This window comes from Epinephelus moara, chromosome 13 (assembly GCF_006386435.1).
Source record: "Epinephelus moara isolate mb chromosome 13, YSFRI_EMoa_1.0, whole genome shotgun sequence".
NCBI classification, from domain to species: Eukaryota; Metazoa; Chordata; class Actinopteri; order Perciformes; family Serranidae; genus Epinephelus; species Epinephelus moara.
The window spans coordinates 1,784,422-1,807,368 of NC_065518.1; the positions used below are offsets into that span (position 1 = coordinate 1,784,422).

Here is a 22,947-nt window from a genome sequence, read left to right on the forward strand (position 1 = left end):
TATGAGCAGAGGAAATCTCTGCTAGCTGCTAGGCTAATTTATACAATGTAAAATGCCATAGGCTTGTGCTAATAATGTTAGCATGTTGTATTTGTGGGGAAAATGTGTCCAGATAAAGACAAGTGTTTGTCTGTGAATGCTGCGAGTTATAGTGAAGCTGATTTGTGTTTGACACTGTCTCTATTAAGCCATGTTTAATGTGTGTTTAATGTGTGTTTGAATCAACTAAACTTTACAGCACTTCACTAGTGACCAGTGTTTTGGAGGTGTAACTGCAGTGACACAGACACACCACTACACAAGTATAAATGCTCACAATAGCGCAGGCCACATGTGTAGGCCTCAGGCTCTGCACAGAGCTGACACACAAGTATAAATCCTGCTTTAGATGCATTAACGCTCCATAAAGCTGAGAGGAACTGGAGAGTTGGTGATAATTCAACATCCACTGCAGATAAACAGACACAGATTATTACAGTTGTAACACTGAACACGCTGCAGTCTTCTCCCTGGAAACACACCACTCAGATCAGACTGTTAAATTATGTAAATAACATCCGAGTACAGTCTGAACCATCATGTTCAGGAACTATTTCCACTGCTGATTAACAAACACACACTTCCTCAGTTTGTGTTTTTGTCACAAGCACAAAGGGTCACGTGGTAGAAACATCTTAGCGAGGAGCGTTCAAGTGCTGCTCTGCAGTAAAACCCTTAAATCCTCATTAAGGTGCAAATGATCCTGCTGCTGTAATGGAGTGTCGTCTGCACAGAGACGAGCAGCTTCCCATCGTGTCTATCTGCTGATTAACGCTGTATGCAAACTGAAAAAGACAGCGTTCAGCTCCGTCTGTTATTTTCACGTCAATACACGGTGTCATTATCGGCCTGCGCTGTGTTGTTGTGTAACTGTCATCAGCAGAACAAACACTGACCCCCCCGGACGATTCACAGAGTTCCCTTTATTTGTTTTGATGCTGGAGCAGCTAAATTACATAAATACATCATATCTTTGTACAAAACATTCGTCACACACAACGAGGGCGGCGGTAGTGTGAGGAGAGGCTGTGGTTAACGTGTTCAGGGTGAGGAAGATGAGGGTCAAAGTGCAGCTCAGGCCGACGTGTCAAACAGCTTTTCAATCATCTCCTCCACTTCCTCCGGACGATACTTGTGATACTTCTCTGGGTTCTTGGTGAAAGAGATGTTGGCACATCTGGAAAAGAAAAATGATTCAGTGTGAAGGGAGTCAGACCAGGGAGGGCTCTGATTGGCTGGCAGGTGTAGTGTCACATAACAGTCATTTCAAACATCTGTCACATCTGGAGCAGTTTGTTGCAGAGCTTCTGCTGTGGGTGAATTTAAAAAGATGGATTGCGACGCTGACAGCACGGTGACTTGTGCTTCACTCGAGACCGCTACCTGCCGCGTCTCAAGGTCTGACCTCACTAGTCATGTCGGCAGTTGTGTCAACACAGCTGGAGATGTCGCTGTCAGCATAATTAAACACGTCTCCTTCCAAAGGGAAAAACAATCAAGCAACATTTCGTCCAACTCGTTGTAAAATGAGCACGTTACAGAGCGTTAGCGTGCTGTCAATAAAACAACCACCATGTCCTGTATTGATGACGTAACCCTGGTCAGGGACGTGCCAGGTCGCATGAGTGTTTACACTACAAAACAGATGTGGTCAGATGCGTCCCAGACCACCTCAGCAACTGGTCTGAGTGGATCACAATGCATCGTTATGGTCGTTTACACTTGTATTCAGCTCTGTCCTCTTCTGATCAGATCACATGAAATTAAGGTAGTTCTGAAGGCAACAGGTCCAACCCTGTACCGGCAAGGTGTACCTAATAAAGTGGCTGGTAAATGTATATGAATGTTGTTGGTGCCTCGGTCTTGATGAGCATGACGTTAACACGAGAGGCATTCAGTAAATAATTTAACAAACAGATGTTAGTAATTATTTCAATATTTTAAAATGCAACATCAGAATCCTACCTCCACATTTTTAAGAGTTTGGAAAGATTAATTTAAGAGACTTTAATACTGATTAAGGCCTTATTTTTAGATTAATGAATTCAATGCCTTTTAAGACTTTTTAAGGAGGTCTGTGAACGCTGCAGCTAAAATCTAAACTAAAATAATAGCTGCTGTGCAGTGATGGGTCAGGTCCGGGCATTTTTAGGCAATTCTGAGCAACAAGCAGAAGAATTGGAAGACATTTAGGAATTTAGCAACACAATCTGCCTTTTGCATCAGCTGAGGCTTGAACTCACAACCTCTGAGACTAAGAATCAATTTCTATCTCACTGAGCTAATTAGTCAGTGACAATTCATGTGTAGCTTCACAAATTGACTAAGCCAGACGTGCAGGTTTAGCAGCCGTCCATGCATGGAAAAGCAGATTTCAAACCACTGTAAAAAATTCAGTTATCGAAACAAAAATCTGAAAATACACATATTGCATCTAGACAGCATGGAGATGTTGGTAATTTGTTTGTAACAATGATTGATTTGCTCCATAAGTGAAAAACTGATGTTTAAAATTGCCATTTTTACATTGACTCCAATTGTTCACATTAGAGCAAAATTCAAAATGCTGTCAAAAATTCAGTTTTTGAGATAAAATTCTGAAATTTGCCACACATCATCTACCATGACTCTAGAATTTTGTCATTTTTTTCATGAACATTGAAGATTTATTTAGCAAGAATTTGCATGTATATGTTTACAGTACCGTTTACAGTCAAACATTTTGATGCACTGTAGGCTCAATTTTTGATAAATCAAAAATCTGAGAAACATAGTTTTTGTAGGACAGTCTGAAGATGCTCTGTAGCAAGTTTGGTGTCAATTGAGCAAAAATTGTGGGAGGAGATAGGTTTAAGAAGTTTTACAGTTTTTGAAAAAAACAGAGTGATGAACTTCATAATTTTTAATAGGTTTAAATGTACAAAAGTTTCTTCAGTATTGGGGCTACAGTTTGATGAAAGTTGTGAAGTTGTAGCACGTATGGTTGATTTGTTATGAATTTTCAAAGTTTTGAACTTTAGACGCTTGCTGTAGCGCCACCATCAGGACTATTGGCTTGAGTTTACAGCTGAGGATATCTGGCATGAGACTGGAGCTTTGTGCAAAGTATGGTGAGTTTTCACCCATGGGAAGTATGATTTCCTCGGAAGAAGAAGAAGAAGAAGCACATTACACCAGATTTATCTTTAACTTTAAGATCATTTTGCTTTTGATCATTTCCAAAACTCGTAAGTCCTCCTATCTCCTGCCGATGAGAAACTTTCTAAAAGCCACTGCATCTCTCTGACCCTCCCACAAACCCAGCTCATTCTCCCTCTCGTACTAAACACAGTGCTATCTCAGAGGTGATGACGTGTGTGATACACCTGTGATGTGTCTGACAGGTGAATCAGCTGTAACTGCAGTGTTTCCATCGGAGTCACTCTCACCTGTGCAGGAAGGCCCTGTAGGCGTCAGACACCACCCTCCTCTGAGCCTGACGGATGAAGTCTCTCTGCTCTTTGTCTGGGATGGCCCAGCCCTTCTGGATCTTACACAACTCCTCCAGCCCGTCGTTAAAACCCTGAGAGGCAGCGAGGAGGAAAAAGAGGTCACATCTGTTTGTTCTGTCACATCCGTGTTACGACAGCGAGCATCTTCACAGGATTAGATTTGTTTGAAAATATTTATATATGTGTGGTGATGAAGTGACGCTGAGCTCACCTTGAATTTGTCTTTAATCACCTGCCGCTCTTTATCTTTCAGCTGCAGGACGACAAGACCTCAGTTACAAAACTCATCATGACAAAACGATTCACAGGCAACAAACAACATGAACCATCCAGACCTCAGGATTAAAGTGAAACACTTTCTGTGGATTTTATACAGCATGTGGATCATTTTAAGACCTCACAATAACTTTTAATGGACCATAAAATGTTTTAGTTTCCCAAAGGTCAAACAACATTTTTAAATTCAGATCGTTCATCCCTGGTCTTCTGTCATGTTGCAAAAGTGAGAAAAACGTGGAACACACACACACAGAGTTTTCCTCATTATATAGTAAGATATCCTCTGAACCCTGAAGTCCAAAGTTACACCGTTTATCAGCACCAGAAACTGTAGAGACAGAAATTATCTTTGGATATTCAGATTTCCAACAGTCCACATCATGTGTGACGAATGCCACCATCATTAAACTTAACCAAATAAAGTGACTTTATTTTATATCTCATTTCAAATTTCACCAAAAACAAACTGTTCGCACCAGATCCTGTGAAAAACATTAAATTCTGTGCACCTGCAGGACACCAGTGAGAAACAAAGGCTTTCTTTCAACTCCAGGATTTCATTTTCAACTTTTACCTTTTGATCATCAAAGGTACGTTTTTATAATCTAAAAATGGCTGCCGAGCTGAGTTACTGATATTATTCTGACCACTGTTGTGTCAGGACCAGGACAGGTGGCCGGCATGCATCCATATTCTGCTGAGGTGCACACACAGCTTGTGTGATGATGAGATTTATGAGGAGAATGTGCATTTTGCTGAGGAAATTGTTTCGGTGATAATTCTCTCTCCTGTTAGCTCGTTGCGTTGGTTTTAAGACCTACATTTGGTGTGAATATACAAATATATAGTAACTAATGGTGGAGGGAGGATGATACATTTCCCTCCAGTCACTTAGGGAGGGTTAAAGAAACATATTTGCAGTTTCAGAGAGTGTCAAGATAAAACAATAAAAATATTTATTCATTTTCAGATACTTAAGCCTTCAATAGTAACTGCAGTTTTGGGATCGACCTGCAGGGGACACACGGCCCTCACTGACTGTTAACCTGGCACAGTGTCAACGTATCTCCAGTGGCAAAAATCATACAGACGTGTTAAAGTTGACACTCATGCACCAACGTCAGTACAGAGTGAAAGATAATAAAATTCTGACCTTGGTGCCGGGTTGGAAGACGGGCATGTTCCTGTCGGTCAGGTGCTCTGTGACTTTCAACCAGCTACGACAGAATCAAACACATCAGGTCAAAGAGAGCAGAGAAAAGCTCCAATGTTAAAAGACTTAAAAGATGTTTATAATGTTACCTGCGCTGGTACATCTGGATCTGCTGCTCAATCAGCTCTCTGTAGGAGTTCTCAGCTTTCTTCTGAGTCACTGTCACCAGCTGGATCAACTCTGATCTGAACACATTTAAAACAGGACAGATTCACTTAGGACTGCAAATAATAATTATTTTCATGATCCATTAATCTGCCCATTATTTTCTAAATTTATCAATAAGTCACAGTGGACCTTTAAAGGGCCGCACCAATGGTTTATATCACATCCGACACTGCACTGCTGAGCACGTTCCCGGGCCATGCTGCTGGCTTTCAGAAATGTTGTGTTTGGAAATGGTTGGCAAAAATGTAAAGTGTACGTACTTTGTAGTTAAGTCGTTAACTAACTCTGTCTGTGGAGACGGAGCAGCAGAGCGCCGAGCGGAGTGAATGTGTGATTAACTTAACCGTTGGTTCATTCATGTAGAAATATAACGCTGCGTTTCTTCCACCAACAGGGCTCTCATTTTAGTGTAGAGCGTCAGACTGAATTTACCAACGCACCATGTCAGGTCACTCACTCTCCGGGACCGCCAGTGTTACTTGAATAAGTAAACACTGACCAACGGGACCAGACTGGCCGACCCGTATGCTCTCACTCAGTGGATGGATGATGTCACAGGAAGCCAATCTTACAAAGGAGGACCACACTTGTTTGTTTTGCTATGGAAGCTAACGTTAGCTAATGTGCTAAAAAGTTAGCGTTCCAGAGAAATCCAATATTCCTCTTAATCCCTCCCCAGTTTCTGATGAGGTGGACATGATAACCCTTAATACACATAACCTTATTCATCCCTACAACAGGAAATACTTTTTCCCTAACCTGATATGAAGTGTGCGCTGCACATGTGAGCATTTTTGATGATGGCCTCCGTCCAGTCCTTTGGTCTTATCACATTTAACCATAGTTGTCTTTGTTTTTGTTGACGGGCAGTGGCGGCTGGTTTTGAGCCATGACTCCTTCTATTCTGGCTCCCAATAACACAACAAGACAAACACATTTTAACACTCCTATGGAGCCTACAGCCCTGTGGGGGAGAGGCAGCTGCACCTCCAGCTGATCACATGATGTCATCGTGACGTCGGCCCTGAAAGGGTCTATAGTCGATCTACACAGATAATTCCCATCAGTCCATGAAGGTGTAAAAAGAAGGAAACGTTGCTCACTTCTCCAGTGACTTCAGGATGTAGTTGTAGTTGTTGTGCAGAAAAATGGCGCTCAGAGCTGAGTCCTCGTACACTTTGGATTTACTGAGCAGGTTCAGCTGCAAGTTCCCCAAAACCTTACCTGAGAGGAGAGAGTCATCCGTCAGTATGCAAAACAAAACCCAGACATGATACAGGACAGAGGTGGTGGTTGCTTCTGTACTCACATATATAAGTACTGAGGAGCCTTTTGTTAAACTCGGAGGTGTAGCTGCTCGCTGATGAACTCGTCTCTGGAAGAAACACAGAGTGTTAGCACAAATGGTGTCGACTTTAAATGTGACCTACAGTTTAGAGTTTTACAGCTGAATTTATTTTCTAATGCTTGTTTCATTTTCTCTTTAGATCAAGACTGAGTAAATCTACATCTCCACTCAAACGATAAGTATTAATTACAGTCGAGGCACTCGGGTTCCCATGGTAGCATCTTTCTACCTGCACTTGAGCACATGCACATCACAGCCGAGTGTCTCATTAATAAACACACTCCTCTTCTGTAACTCTGAGATAATTAGCTGCAATTATAGCTTCAAGAATCAACATGAAAACAGACTGTAACTCATCACCGGGGGCCTGCGCGCAGTCTTTTGCTTACCTCGGGGGTCTAAAGGTATATTGTAAGTGTCCCCCAGTACTAAAAGGGCCGAGGCAAGGCAGAAGAGAAGAGAAAGAGAAAGAGGCACAAGTGCAAAAAGATTAGAAAAGATCTGTTAGTGCAGAGTAAAGCCAAGTAAGCAAGCAGTCATCAGCCAGGCAGCGAGGGGTCGAGGTGTGAGAAGAGTTGGATAATGAAAAGGATGGAGAGCAAAGCTGCCGTCGACAGGAACAGGAGGGAGCCAGATACCTTCAAACACTCATCAACATCTCCCACATGAGCGGTGACTGGATTAAAATTCATGACAAATCCAATTTAACTTGAACAAATGAATAAATCTTTTCTGAAATATGACTGTCTGGGTCTGATGCACAGGCTCCCTCTGAGAGAAGAGAGAAGCTGCACATGAAGAAGAAGTGAAGCGCTGGTGAAGGTGGAAACACATCAGTCACAGAAACAGGATGATTGAGGAGAGACACTGTTGGATCAGTGCTGCAGCTAGACTGAGGGAGGGTCCATGCGTCCCCGTCCCCGTCACACGTCAGTTTTATTTGCAGTTCTTTATATTTGCACACACATAAAACTGCATTAAGTCCAGATTGTGAGTATCAGTAACATGAAGCCTTGTATCTGAACTCATGAAGCACAGAGACAGTGCAGTGTGAATATTTGGGCAGTGACGTGTTTTCTTGTTTTGTACTTTAGATTTGAAATGACAACATGAGTTTGAGCTTAAAGTGGAAACAGACAAGTTTATTTGCTTTAACTTATCTTCATGGAGTACATGCTGACTGCACAATGTCTCATATATTTCCTTATTCGCTTTTACTGTGCAGTTCTGTCTGCCACTGCATCAATCACTGCACATTTCTACTAGATTAGAAATTAACAAAACCTTTCACTTGTTAATACAGTTGTTTCTTGATTAGAAGAGTAGCCGTGTTGCTAACGCTAGCAGCCAGAAAACAATCCAGCTGGAAACAAGCATCTGTGTTTATTTTTGGTACACGTGACTTTGTCTTCAAAAATCTTGTTTTGTGTCAATTAAATGTCTGGGTGAGAGCATGTCCTGGACTTAAATGTAGTTTTCGAGGTGCTCTCTGGGTAACAATGTATGTAGACATAAAAATTACAAAAAAACTCCAACGCAAAGCACCTGTATTGTCATGGCATAGTGCACCCAACATGAAAATTCAGCCATTATCTACTCACCCATATGCCGAGGGAGGCTCAGGTTGCTACCTCCTCTCCCCTCGGATCTCCGCAAGTGACGTGAGGACTCTTAAACTTCACCAGGGCCTCCGTCGGCATATGGGTGAGTAGATAATGGCTGAATTTTCATTTTTGGGTGCACTATCCCTTTAAAAACAAACTGGCAGTTTTGAGCATCAAGCTTTTGTCAGGGAATCAAAAAAGGGAGTTCAAGGATTTTTTTTTTTTTTAACTAAAAAAAGCAAAAATGTGTCACATTAGAAGCTGAAACCAGAGAAAAGCTGGTGTTTTTCTTTCAACTATTAACCCATTGTCAAATTTTATTGTTAACCGACTAATCGTTTCTCCTCTACTGTCGTGTTTGAAAATGATAAAATGGCACATTCAGTATAGCTTAAACCTGCAAAACACACTGGTATGGTCCTTAAAAGACAGTTCAAGTTACTGTAAAACCAGTCTCATAATCTATCGGCAATCAGTCTGATGATGATCAAGCTTTGGGGAGCAGTGGCTGATATTTCAGGGTTTCCGGTGGAGCCAGTGTCTACTCAGAAACCTTCGTTTCTAGTTCAACTTGGTAGTCTTATATTTGTTTCTTGCTTTGTATAGTAGCCAGGCTGCTATCAATAGCAATGTTGCTAACTCTAGCAGCCAGAACACAAAGCAGGAGGACAGGCCGGAAACAAGCGTCTGTGTTTATTTTTGGAAAACACAAGTTGATCTTCAGAAATCTTGTTTTGTATCAAAAAATGTTTGAATGGGGACGCCTCCTGGACTCAGATTTAGTTTGTTTGAGGTGATCTCTGGATGAGAACACATGTAGACACAAAAATCACCCAAAACTCTGAGGCACTCCCTTTGTAAACAAATTCTTGTCATAGGTTTGTCCTGCTAGACTCAAAAAACAAACTCTGGCGCTTTTCGGCATCAAGCTTTTTTTGTTTGTTTGTTTTTTGTTCTTTTTACGAGACAAAAGCAAAACTTTGTGGCATTGGGAGAAGCTGAAACCAGAGCTGGTGTTTTTGTTTTAACTATTAACCTATTATCAAAATGACAACTATTTCAATTTCTGTTTTTTTATTGTTAATTGACTAATCGTTTCTCCTCTACTGTCGCGTTTGAAAATGACAAAATGGCAAAAACAGTATAGGTAAAACCTGCAAAACACACTGGTATGGTCTTTAAAAGACAGTTACTGTAAAACCAGTCTCATAATCCATCAGCTATCAGTCTGATGATGATCAAGCTTTGGGGAGCAGTGGCTGATATTTCAGGGGCTCTGGTGGAGCCGCTGGATATCTAGAAACCTTCATTTCTAGTTCAATGTGGGAGTCTTACGGTTGTTTCTGGATTTGGGGAGTAGCCAGGCTGCTAGCTGTAGCCATGTGGCTAACGCTCGGCAGCTAGAGAACAATCCAGGAGCTACAAGGAAGCCAGGACCAGCCTGAAACATCTATGTTGAAAATGTCTGTTTCCACTTTAACAAACACAATTTGATTGATTTTCTTTTTTTTGGTTGTTTACAGGCAGGAAAATATGTTTTCCAACACTCTCTGACAGGATGATAAGTGTAATGTGCAGTTTAAAAGAATAATTCTCCAACAAAATGACCTTTTGTACATTAATTATTCACTCCGTGTTATGTTGAATTCCTGAAGAATACTTTCATTTCCTCACATGCCTCCACAGTGAACGAAGAATCCAAAAGCTGAGAAAATTCTTAATGAACTGAAGTTAAGTGTGCTGCATTAAAGAACAGGAAAACTATAATCCAAGTCTCATTTATCCAGTCATATATTCAGTGCTTCACAAACACACAACTTCAATTTTGGATTTTTCATTCACTATGGAGGCATACGAGGGAAATGCTTTCTTCAGGAATATGAATATGTAATGTAGACATCCAACAGGGGCTGCTGCTGATATGAGCACTGAAGGAAACAGCGTATTAGCAGCCTAGCGGGGCAGCAGGACGTCTGAGACAACGACAGCTAACTGCTCATGCTGGTGAGGCTCTACCTTGTGAGGCCAGCATGGCTCCTGCTGTCTCGTGGAAGTCGAGCAGCTGCTGCAGGAACAGGATGGCCTGCAGGAGAGAGGTCAAGGTAAGCATCGCCTCCGCTTATTCATTAAACAGAGCGCTGTCAGCCGTTCCCATGGAGCAGAGTCCTTGTGGAAAGGTGTTGAGTTTGAATTGCAGACAGAGCAAATAAATCCAGCCGTGTGTTTGCTTACGTTGCTGGTCAGTTCGTGGACTGTTCCGTCCTTGGGCATGTTGTACTCTTTATCAGGATCATTCTGCGGTAACACACAGAGCTCAGTGATTAAACTCCTGAATCAATGATCAGTGATTGGTGACAGATTACATGATGTGAGCGTCTTGCCTTGATGCTGTCTGCAAACTCCTCCAGAGCTTTGGCTCCAATCGTCTCCATGGAGGTGATGAGTGTCGGCAGCTTGTTCTTGGTGCTCGCAGCTGTTCCCTGCAGACACAGTGGATAAATTTAACTCAGAAGATTAATTAAAAGACCGTCTCCATGCAGCACGTTCTGTCACTCCCACAAAAGGTCATGCTGTGTGAATAATGAGACTAAAGTGATGAAGACCTGCAGCGTGGAGTCAAACTCAGACTTGTTCATTTTCAGGTGTCTGAGGATGGGGAAGATGGTGAGCACAGCTGAGTAGTCGTGGCGCATTATGGCCCTGCGAGCTGCAGACACGATGTTGTCTCCCTCCAGCATCAGGTTGTCCAGCGCCTCCTGTGGACAGACGAGGGAACAGGAAGGTGATTAAACATCATGGGCTGTTATTTTGGGAACTTCCTTTTACTTCTGTTTCATGAAACAAGGACGGATGGACGGTTTAATGACAGCTGAAACTCCTGTTTTAAATCAAACATGGTCAGGCTAAATTAAGACCCGTCTCCTGATGAAAGCATGTACTAAAGCCCCCATTCTCTGTTTGAGAGAGAATGCAACACTGGCTGCAGTGGAGCTTTTGATTGGTCTCTGACCTGAATGAGGGAGTCGAAGGTCTTCTTCTGGTGGTGCTCGGGGATGATCTCTGTCAGCAAGGCGTACTCGCTCTGGGCCAGTTTGACAAAGGCACTGATGCAGTGGATGTAGGAGTCGATCTCGATGTCCAGAACATCATCTTTTCCTGAGAGGCACACGAGGAAAGATCCAGTGAGCCAGTAAACACAAAGACTCCCATGTAAGACATGGTCTCTGGTGCTGTGACTGGCAGCGATAACAGCAGTAACTGAGTACGTGTTAATATTCAGATGAAGGTGTTTATGCTGCAGGCTGTGACTGTACGTGTTTGGTAAAAGAAAATGTATTAAAGCTACAGTAGGCGAGACTTTAATGTCTCATCAGCCTGTTCTGTTGGCAATGTTCCTTCTCTTTCCCACGTGTTCCCGTCACTCACCTGCAGTGGCCCCGTGCTTCTCGGTCAGGGCGTCAGTGAGGTGTTTGACCCGCAAGTCATGATCGTAACCTGGTGGGTGGGGTGGGGCAGCAGGGACACAGGCCTAGTCAAACCACCGGGGTCGTGACTAGGCTCAGAGGGGGTTGTGGGGGGGGCAAACCTGAACCTGGAACATCTGCACCGACCACCACCAAGCACCCAGCAGGGGGGAGGAGGGGAGGAAGCAGGGGACACCCACTGAAGTCAAATGGTGCAACTGGAGGTGCCCAGAGAGGTTTGTTTTGTGTGTGTGCGACTCATCTAAGTTAGTCAGTGTGTGTTTCAACTACATGAGAGCTTCAGGAAAAATGTCACAACAGCTTCTGATTCATCGCAGCTCTCTAAGGTTCACTGCAACCTTTAGCACATCATATTCATTGCAACACGTGCTGAATCCTTTCATCGGCAATCAAACAGAGGAGCTTCTACATTTCGTCAACTGTACGGCATAGTTTTGATGCCTTTTTTTTTTTTCTTTAAATCTGGGTCGAGATAATAAAATGACTACAGTCACTATTGACAGTAGCTTTACAAATGGCAGGTTTGTGCAGGATGCCTCGTGTTGGACAGGTGACGATTCTAGTGATGGTTCTCTGACCAAGCTCAACTCAAATCACGTACTATCAACTGTTGCTGATGGAAAACTATGAAGGAGCGAGCCGTGTTGAGTCAAACCGTGTCGTACCAGGCAGTGTTAATGCAGCAAAAATGGGTACCTGCCGATGAAAAGCGCTCAACGGCACCCCTGGTGGTCAGAAACTCCACAGGGTGCCTTTAACTTTGGGTCATACATGACTTAAAATGATAAAGGTGACGGATACTTTAATGTCTTCCATAGGAGAATGAACACTTCTGACAATTAATACTTTATATGTCTGTTAATAAGGACTCGGTATCTCGAAATAATGACTTGGTATCTCGAAATAATGACTTCTTCTCTCGAAATAATGACTTGGTATCTTGAAATAANACACTTCTGACAATTAATACTTTATATGTCTGTTAATAAGGACTCGGTATCTCGAAATAATGACTTCTTCTCTCGAAATAATGACTTGGTATCTTGAAATAATGACTTGGTATCTTGAAATAATGACTTAGTATCTCGAAATAATGACCTAGTATCTCGAAATAATGACTTATTATCTCAAAACAATGACTTGGTATCTCGAAATAATGACTTGGTATCTCGAAATAATGACTTGGTATCTTGAAATAATGACTTGGTATCTCGAAATAATGACTTATCATCTCAAAATAATGACTTATCTCAAAATAATGATTTGGTATCTTGAAATAATGACCTAGTATCTCGAAATAATGACTTGGTATCTTGAAATAATGACTTGGTATCTTGAAATAATGACTCTTGGTATCTTGAAATAATGACTTGGTATCTTGAAATAATGACTTCTTCTCTCGAAATAATGACTTGGTATCTTGAAATAATGACTTGGTATCTCGAAATAATGACTTATTATCTTGAAATAATGACTTGGTATCTTGAAATAATGACTTGGTATCTTGAAATAATGACTTCTTATCTCGAAATAATGACTTCTTATCTCGAAATAATGACTTTTCATCTCGAAATAATGACTTATTATCTCGAAATAATGACTTGGTATCTTGAAATAATGACTTATCATCTCGAAATAATGATTTGGTATCTCAAAATAATGACTTGGTGCCTCTTAATAATGACTTGGTATCTTGAAATAATGACTTGGTATCTCGAAATTATGACTTAGTATCTCAAAATTATGACTTGGAGTCTCTTAATAAGGACTTGGTATCTTGAAATAATGACTTGGTATCTCGAAAGTATGTCTTCGTATCTCAAAATTATGACTTAGTATCTCAAAATAATAACTTAGCTTCTTATCATTTTGAGATTCTAAGTCATTACTCTGAGAATCAGACTTGTCATTGTGAGATAGTGACTCTTTGATCTGAGAAAGTTTCTCATTACGATGACTTACAGGATCCTGTTTTCATTCCACTGGCAAAAAAAATGGGTTTTCATATAATGTCTGTCTCTGTCTTCCTGTTCATGGTTCTTGGGACTGTGTGGGCGCACAGTGATGAGCGATTTAGGATGAATGTGTTTGCTTTTAATAATCTAAATATTCTTTTCAGGCTTCATGTCGGACCAGAAGGTAAATCCAACCATATTTAGGATTTATTAGATACAATTTTTACTTTTATTAAACATCTGCATGATCTCAAAGCTGTTGTGACGTCTGTGAGGAGATGTATGTGTGCCTGTTGCTCTGAATGAGAAACATGGAAGCACAACATAACGGGTACACTGTAAGCCAGGAGGGACAGAAGACACCGAAGAGGAGACCGAGGTGCGTTACCTTCCAAAGGAGTGAGGTTAGAGCCCCCCTTTTTCCCATCCAGCCCATGCTGTGAGTACTGTTTCAGAAGGTTCTGAGCCTTGCGAATGGTCCCTGGTCCCAAAGACACAGAGATAGAGTCCAGAGGAGGAGGAGGGGCAGCGAGGTCCAGACAGCCAAGAAACAGAAGAAGGAAGAGGAAGAAGAGAAAGAAAGGAGAGCTAGGAAGTGAGTGATGAAACACAGACACCACCACCGAGACAGGCAGCAGAGGCTCGTATGGGGGGGGGCACAGCCTAGCACCACCGCTACACAGCATGATGACCAGGTGAGAAACAGAGCAACTACAGCTACGCCATGAAAACACAGCGGGGCACATGTGCTCAGACACATAGAGCCCGGGGTCATGTAAGAGCAGAATAAACAGGTTAGGTCAGTTGTAAAAACAGCCATCACAATTAATACAATTAATACAGTCATATCCAGCACTAACATTACCACAACATTCTGTTACATGGTTTAGACAGGCAAAGTCTACAGTACAGTCATATTCTCAGGATTACAACACAGTATCTTAGTGTGGTTAGTGAGTTAGTAAACATGTAGCACGCTTGAAGCTGCAGGAGAACTCCGCAACAAGATGAGAAACGCCAGCTTGTTTCCTACGCAGACCTAAGGAGAGACATCTAAACGACACTAGCCAGCAGTGGGTGAAAAGATGTCTGCCCGGAGAAACACTGACGTGTAAAACCATCCTGGATTTAAATGGTTTTGTCCCGGGCGAACATTTGATCACTTGAGGCAGACAGTAGGTAACTGTAACATCACAAAAATACTTTTAAAGATACAACCTGCTGCTGGATAACAGCTTTAACATTTAAAAACTATGTGACTGAACAAGCTGAGGTCACATATGAGGCTGAATCTCCCTGAGATAAATGTCTGTCTCTTTACGTCACGTTCTTCAGCCGCAGGTCTCTAACTGTGTCTGTCTGCTGTTTGCTGCTGAGCAGGTGGAGCACTGTGGGTTTATCAGAGCTTTGTCACTAACAGCAGTCTCCTAATGCTGAGACTGAACCATACTGTAAATGTTCCATGGAGCCAAAAGGAGCTAAAAGAGGCTAAAAGGCTCCATAATTCATTCATCACTGCAAACAACCTCTTCCACATTACAGTCCTTTGATTCATTGTTAATACAAAAATATATCTGTAAGTGGCAGATCAGATTAGGTCATAGCAGGCTATACGTCTGTCCTCACTCTTCACTGCCTGTAACCTGTCTTAGATATCTGATATTTAATAACATTAGGTTTCTTGTAAAAGTGTTGTAACGACACTTCAAGCTGTGAGTGTAAACAGTGCACACAGAGCTGAGCCTGAGTGAATATCAGCTGTTTCATGGCTACACACTCCTCTGATCGACACGACACACAGCGCGCGCGCGCACACACACACACACACACACACACACACACACACACACTCTGCACAACTACTTTACAGAAACACTAAGAAAAACTCCACGGCCTCTAGTTTCACAGTGGCAAACTGCCGGTGACTCAGCTTTGATGCTATGGAGTGCTGTTAGAGTCAATATTAAATAAATAAATAAATGTAGAATTATGGAATAAAAGTCTCGTGAAATAAGTAGAAGTAGCCCCTAAAAATGTCCTTTTAAAATTAAAATTAAATAAAATCCTTTTTATTTATTCATTTCATTACACTGACTTATATATATTATATTTAAATTCATATATATATTTATATATTTGTTGTCTTACTTATTTATTTCATGATTTATCTCACAGCCATACTTTATTATTTATCTATTTAACATTGACTTAAATGGTATTCCATAGAATTCTGGGAACTTCTGATGGACATTTTTCAGAACAATTAACAGATTAATTAAGAAGATGAACATTAATCAATAATGAAATCATCATTAGTTTGCAGCCAACTATCATGATATAATATGACACCTGACACGTTTCCTTGTTTTCAGGATGATGGACCAAATATTTCTCCTCAGATTTCTGTCAAAAAGCTGAAAGTGAATCTGACATGTTGGTCTGAAAACTGATGGATGTTAGCGGTGAACTAAAACTAAGGTGATGTCTGCTACATGAAAAACCCATGTAGTTAATTATCTTTAAATAATTCCACCTTTGCTGTCTCTTCCTCGCACCGTCACTGCAGTTTCCGTCTGTACAGTCACCACACTGAAACTAGAGGCCACATCTTCACTGAAAATCATCTACGACATCTCTCCAGAGAACACACAGTCTGCTGCCGTCCTGCTTCTCAACACTACACACACTCATGCTGTCACTTATTTGCAGTGAAACGTGACATCTGACAGACAGAAGCAAGCACGAGGCACACACTAAAGCTTCATGTTTACCTGGGATGTAGACTGTCATCACAACATAGGGATTATAAAAGAGGAAAGATGAAGGATTAGTTGGAGCTGACTGTAAGATCACAGGGACACAGTGTGGGGTGGTAGTTGGGTGAGTGGGATCATTATAGAGAGATGGGAGAGGACACTTGAAACAGGATAATGTGGCTGGATGGTGATTTAATCAAACAATGTAGTGAATGTTTCTGTGTGCTGAGAGGTGCTGCTGTAATTTAATAATCAACACTGTGCAGGATCATGCTCGTCTGTTAGACTGGTCTATTAAAGAGGGCTCATACATCACAGTGTGATTACAGACTGAAGAGGAGTGAGAGTGGATTCTGTACGAGAAGGTCTCTGTTGCTGACCTGGTCTCTTGGGAGCCTTTTTGGTGGGCGTGTCCTTGCGTTTGGTTTGGACGGCAGGCGAGTAGAGGATCCCAGAGGAGGCGCTGTTCTTGCGGAAGTGATCCTTGAGGCCTTTGATGGAGCGATCCAGCTGGTTGGATCTGATCTGGAAGTAGACGTTCATGAAATCTGAACGGGAGAGAGGAAGGAAGAGTTCAGGGGTTTCATTTATAAACACTGCGGACGCACAAAACAAGGCCTGAAAGAGCTGTACGCCACTTCTCACTCAAAAGTTGTGATGTATAAAAACAGACTTGATGACAGAAACTTCGACCCATGTTTATGAACATTTTGGAGATGGGAAATTGGCGACACAAATGGTGAGGTGGAGGCCTGATGATAGAAAATGACGAATAGTTTTCTGGTGCACGCCACTTTTTGCTTATGTTTGTGCATATATTGTTAGTATGGTTTCTATGTATGTTTTTTTTTTTAAATGAGACCCTTGAAAAAAAAAGAAAGAGTTAAAGGGTAATTTTGGTATTTTTCAACATGGACCCTATTTTCCCATGTTTTTGTTTCAAAGTGACTACGGGGAACCACAGTTTTTAAAACTGGTCCAGGCTGTAATGTAACCACTCAGGGCAATTGTGTGCCGTCAGTTTACATCCACTAAAAGTGTGTTTTTGCCACTGACAGGTTCAGATTATGACTTTAAATGTACTGACATTTTTTTGGAAAGGATCCCTACAGAGATAGATGTTTTAGCAGAAGAATAAGATCCTTTTTGTATCAGCAAAACAAGCCCCACAATCGCTTTCGCCAAATCCACCAGACTCCATTTCAATAAACGGTAATATTGTCATCATAAAACAACCTGAATTCAAAGTCGATGGAAACAAAATACCTGTTCCAACAATCACTAGTTCTGGTTTGGTTGAAATTAACCCTTAATTCACCCTTTTAGATGTGAAAACATGCTGCCTCTATACACACTAAACTTACTGTTTATTTTAATGGAGTCTGGTGGGTTTGGTGATGCAATTTCTGAGCTGTTCCTGGTTAAACAAAAAGGATCTTACTCTTTAATAAAAATCTCTATCTCTGTAGGGATCCTTTCATAATGTTGTGAAACCCTTATATAAATAATCTATATCAATATGCTGCCTCTATACACACTAAAATTACCATTTTGTCTGGTGAGTTTGGTGGTGGAGATTTAGGGGCTGTTTTTGTTCAAGAGTAAGATCCTTTTTGTTTAACTTAAAATGTTTATTTCTGTAGGGATCCTTTCAAAAATGTTGTCAGACACTTAGAATAATAATCTGGGCCTGTCAGTGACAAAAAAACGAACACTTTTAGTGGATGAACATTGACGATGCACAAATGCCCTGAGTGGTTACATCGCAGCCTGTTTCACCGCTGCTGGCTGCAGCACTCTCTCAGTACTGGACCAATTTCAAAAATTGTTGTTCTCATTAATCACTTTGACACAAAAACATGTAAAAAATAGGGCCCAAATTGAAAAATGCAGGCGTTAATCTTTCAGTTATGAGGCTGGTGTTAAGGCTGGTCCACAGTGTGATTATAGAATGAAAATTTCTCATTTGACAACTGAACAATCTAACTCTCTGTGTGAAACCTGAAAACCAGGAAAACTTAAAGAGGAAAAGAGAAAAGGAAAGCTAGAGGAGGAGCAGTAAAGAGAGCAGCAGCAGATCAAATCCAGTCGTACCCTGGTTGCGTCCATACTCTACCAGCCAGCCGGCGATGCAGATGACGTCCTGGAGCACGGCCTCAGGCAGGTGTTCCAGCACCACGTCCTCCTGGACCTCCAGCTCCTCGTCGACACTGATGGCGTCCAGGATGAGGATGGGAGGAACAGGCTTACTGTAACGGGTCAGGAGGCTGCGGAACTCCGCCTCCAGCAGCTCTTTGCCCTTCTCAAAGCGCGCTTTCTGCACAGAAGACACAAAATTCTGGTTTCTGGGGGAGCTGCTTCTTATTTATTCGCTCTTGCTGAAAGTTAGAGAAGCAGACTGACACCACTCCTACAACTGTCTGTTAAATATGAGGATGGAGAGAAACAACTCGCCTTTCTCCGTCTGAAATCTGGTTTGTTTAATCTGTATTAAAACGTATCGTCCATCTAACTCTGCAATAAAGTAAATAAATGTATTTCCCAAATGTTGGAGCTGTTCCTGTTAGACAGTACCTGGATATAAAGATAAAGGTTAATACTGTACCACTGTGTTGAGCTCAGGACTGTCAGGGTTGTTATCCTGAAAATATTCCACAGCTTTCTGAATCTTTGCGATACAAGCAAGATACTCGTCCAGCCTGCCCGTCGGCCTGAAACACCAAAATACAAAATCAAGACACGTCTGTTTCGACGTCTGCTCAGAGTCCATCAGCTCTTCCTGACAGTGGAGGCTGTCGTCAGGCGGAGCAACCCACCAACACCACCCACAGACCAAAGTCTCACCCCTCTCTGATGATCCTGTCGGTGTCTTTGGCCACGTGGTAGTAACTGATGACGTGATCCATGCAGGACAGAGTCTTGTCCACGTTCTCCTGCAGACGCTGCAGGTTCTCCGTCTGTTTGTGGACCGGGATGATGGAGTTCTCCAGCTGCATCAGGCGACTCTCAAACGACGACAAGATGGAGACCTTTCAGGACGAGAATGACATCAGCTCAGGTCAACAAACATGGACACAAACATAAATCTGCCTCCACTAGTGTGAGAAGGCTTTCATGAGAGAGAATGAAACAGACACACCCTGACGTTTCATTTCTGTTTTCTTATTCTGGGGTGTTCTCAGGTGAGTGAGCTAAAATATTGTACATAGACCTGCCAAACCTGGACTACACTAATATGGGGATTCAAGAGACTGTTTAAACCCAGTTATGGATTTATAAAACCTTTACAGACCTGCAATAGGTTCCTTGTTTAAAACCAGGAAAAGACAACACTTATGACAACACAATATGATATCCAAAATCTAAGACAATATCTCGCAAAGCCCCCTGAGTGATTGGTGACACTGGACTATACACCGACACACTGCCCGGCCCTATACTGTATGTAGTGACACTGCAGTGTTTCTGCAGCCATGAAGGCAACAGTGCCGACCCATTTTACAAACCTCACTAATAAATACCAAAAGTAACTAACGTTAATGCTGAATCAAGAATCACAATCACCACGTAATACACTCAATCCACTACTCGCCCGTCTGCACAGTCATAAGACGTTGCTTTTATATGATTGTGCAGTGATGGATGGAGACCCTGCGTCCTCATATGAGCACATCACATTTTAGGTTTCCTGCACCTTATACTTCATTCTGCTAAACTTAGACCTGTTGTCCTTGTTTGTCAAAATTTCTTTGTGCCATGTAGTGCTAGTAAGTACGGCAGCATATTGATGCTAAGCTGAGAGAAAAAAAGATCAGTATCAGGTAACAACATGAAAAGTTTTTCACATTTTTATAACAACAAACTTTACATACTGATACTGGTCTTTTTTTTTTCTTGGCGTGGCATCAATATGCTGCTTTAAGTAAGAGCACAATACACTAATCTATAAAAACAAGATGGCAGCCGTCTCTGCCAAGTCAGTCTTCAGCCGATCCCAACACATAAGTGGACAAGGACTAAAACCTGATCACATTTTCTGGCTGAAACTTGTTATTTTATGCTTTTGTAGTTTGATATGACAACAAATTTGACCAACTTCAAGGACACTGGAGCTTTATTATTGTGTCATTTGAGGACGAATCACGAGGCTTTTAGATATGTTGCTTTTTTTTTTTGCACAGCCATGTTCAGGCATTCAAATAAACAGTACTTGCTTTTCATCTTGTACACAAACATGTGTTAGAGCCTGTTTGAAAAACAAACCATTTTAAAGTATGCAGATGACACGTTATCGTTGGTTTATTGAAGGACAGTGAGACCAGCCACGGACCTATCACTGAGCACTTTGTCAGGTGTTGTGAAGAGTCTTCTCTTCAGCTGAACACCTCAAAAATTAAAGACATGATGGTGGACTTTAGGAAAAACCCCACGACACCTGACACCACAACCATTAAGGGTTGCCCGGTTAAATAAAGGTTAAAAAGGGTTAGGCAGTAGAGACTGTGCAATCATTTAAGTACCTTGGGACTATTTTAGACTTTAAATTAAAATTTTGACACAAACTGTGAGGCTTTGTGTAAAAAAGGACACCAACGTTTGTTCTGTTTAATAAAGTTGTCATCTTTTAATATTGACAAAACCATCATGACATTGTTTTATCAGTGTTTTATTGAGTCCGTTTATCTTTTTCCTTGGTGTCATGGTATGGCTTTTTATCTGTGAAGGAAAGGAACAAACTGATGCAAATTGTGAAATGGTCAGGGAAGCTGATTGGCGAACCACAGCTCAGTCCTGAGTTCCTGTACAACAGGCAGCTACAGAGGATAACTAAGTCCATCCTCAATGACCACTCTCATCCCTTACATGAAGAGTTTCAGCTTCTCCCCTCTGGTCGGAGGTTTGCAGTCCCAAAATGTAAAACAAAGCGCTACAGAAACAGCTGCTATTGTTCAGGTGAACAAGACATAGCAAACTCTGCACACCTTTATTTATTTATTGGAACATCTGTTTATTTATTGAAGAACTCTTAGGTTTTTAATGGAGTCGTTGTATCTTTCTTTTAAACTCCTTCTTTGAGCGACTTTCTGTAACTTTCACCTACTGTTTAAGGTTGTATTGTTTGGGTTTTTGTTCAAAGACAATATGTAGTTTTTTTATATTCATCAGGTCCTTTCCATCCCAAATAACAAGGAGAAATTAAAAATGCATCCTAAACAAAAGCTGTGGTCTCAGGAGGACATATATGTCACTTGGCACTAGATCAGCCAATAGCAAAATTAAATTGCATTAGCCAGAGCTGAGGGCAGTCACTGTGTGTATCTTTAACACAATATGTAGAATTCAAATAATTTACACTCAAATGTCAAGGTTTGGACGTGAATCAATCAATAACATAAACACCCACAAAGATTATTTTTTAACTGAAATAAAGTGTGTTCTGTAAGTCTGTGATGCAGCAACGTGACAGTGTGACTGAAATAACCCAAATGTGCACAGTAACTAAGGTCACAGTAGGATTAGGCATTAACACATCTTATATATATTGTATAATGGTTTCTTTGGGGTGAGTGTGTCTCCATCATACCATGCCCTTGGTCAGCTGATCACTCTTCTCCAGGTTCTCCCGGATGAATGACAGCGTCTCTTGTTCCTGTAACAGCACACAGAACAGCATTGACTCACTTCTCTCGTGCTGACAGTGGGAACAGACATTTAACGTGTCAGAATAATGACAGTTTAAAACACAAAGTTAATCCAGTGTGATAAATATCGCAGAGACAACAGGCTCGTTGTTGTGATGCTTCCTTCCTCTGCAGCCATGACTGACCTGCCTCAGCTTCTCCTCTATCTCCCGCTTCCTGGCGGACGCGTCCTCGGTAGGAATCATCCTGGAGCTAATTCCCATCAAAGGACGGTCACCGGTGAATTTAAACCGAATAACACACCGATTTAACGTTTAAAAATGAAAACAACGGCGACTCAGAGCTCCTGTTGTAGATAGCTACAAGCAGCGACGTCAAACTAGCCAGGTTAGCGGTTACAATACAGACATTTCCGGTTAGATTTTCAAAGTAAAACACCGTGTTGTCGAATTTAGTGCCGTTAGTATATTTATTAGCCATGAAACAGATAACAGATTTTACTTACCTTCCTGTTGGTTTCTTACCTCTCTGAGTATCTTCATCAACGTTTGTGATACTAAAACGTCAAATATAAACGGATTTACTAGCTTAATCGAACTTACTGATCATTTGTTGTTCATAAAATGCAGATACACAGTTACCTCATACTTTTGATAGTTTGCAATAAATGTAAGACATCAGCGCATCTTATAAATGGAAATAAGTTAGCGTAGGTGAGAATTAGCCGTAGAACTGACGCATTAATAATGCATTTCCCTGCGTGGAAATTGAAACGTCTTTATTATGAAAGCACAATCTCCCAAGTTCCGGTCTTTTGGAGAAGTGGACGAAGGCGAGGCTTCTCTTCCGTGTGGCTCATCCCGGGAGTGTTTGGAACAAAAATGACGCCATGTTTGTTGTGGCTGACTCAATACTGATAATTATAATTAAGTAATTATGCTTAAAACTTGTGTCTAAAACAATGTGA

The 22,947-nt window shown here is 41.4% G+C and overlaps 2 protein-coding genes across 13 annotated transcripts in view; one reads left to right on the forward strand and one right to left on the reverse strand.

Moving 5' to 3' along the window:
• Nucleotides 1-22,947, forward strand: part of plaub (plasminogen activator, urokinase b) — a 396,726-nt gene that overhangs the window by 255,162 nt on the left and 118,617 nt on the right. The gene's annotated exons all lie outside the window — the stretch shown is intronic.
• Nucleotides 943-22,387, reverse strand: exoc7 (exocyst complex component 7). 12 transcript variants are annotated; one of them, XM_050059363.1, is made up of 21 exons: nt 22,166-22,387; nt 21,923-21,988; nt 19,183-19,367; nt 18,944-19,049; nt 18,433-18,655; nt 16,719-16,886; nt 16,354-16,365; nt 11,569-11,637; nt 11,153-11,298; nt 10,746-10,898; nt 10,524-10,622; nt 10,375-10,437; nt 10,159-10,225; nt 6,928-6,966; nt 6,500-6,565; nt 6,294-6,414; nt 5,112-5,207; nt 4,963-5,026; nt 3,742-3,783; nt 3,468-3,601; nt 943-1,216 (listed from the first exon to the last, which is right to left on the reverse strand). In XM_050059363.1, the coding sequence occupies exons 1-21, from the start codon at nt 22,241-22,243 to the stop codon at nt 1,114-1,116; spliced, it is 2,100 nt and encodes a 699-aa protein (XP_049915320.1). In that variant the 5' UTR covers nt 22,244-22,387; the 3' UTR covers nt 943-1,113. The 12 variants fall into 12 exon arrangements, with proteins under 12 accessions (XP_049915320.1, XP_049915318.1, XP_049915321.1 ...); XM_050059361.1 differs by lacking the exon at nt 11,569-11,637 and adding an exon at nt 13,971-14,063; XM_050059371.1 differs by lacking the exon at nt 16,354-16,365 and adding an exon at nt 13,971-14,063 and having other exon boundaries at nt 956-1,216.

What these genes read in the sequence shown, in the direction of transcription:
- exoc7 (XM_050059371.1), bottom strand. Translation starts at nt 22,243, where the DNA reads ATGGGAATTAGCTCCAGGATGATTCCTACCGAGGACGCGTCCGCCAGG. An exon ending in TAGAGGAGAAGCTGAGGCAG is followed by an intron (nt 21,989 to 22,165) that starts GTCAGTCATGGC and finishes GTGCTGTTACAG; the next exon opens with GAACAAGAGACGCTGTCATT. An exon ending in CCTTCGACTCCCTCATTCAG is followed by an intron (nt 10,899 to 11,152) that starts GTCAGAGACCAA and finishes GTCTGTCCACAG; the next exon opens with GAGGCGCTGGACAACCTGAT.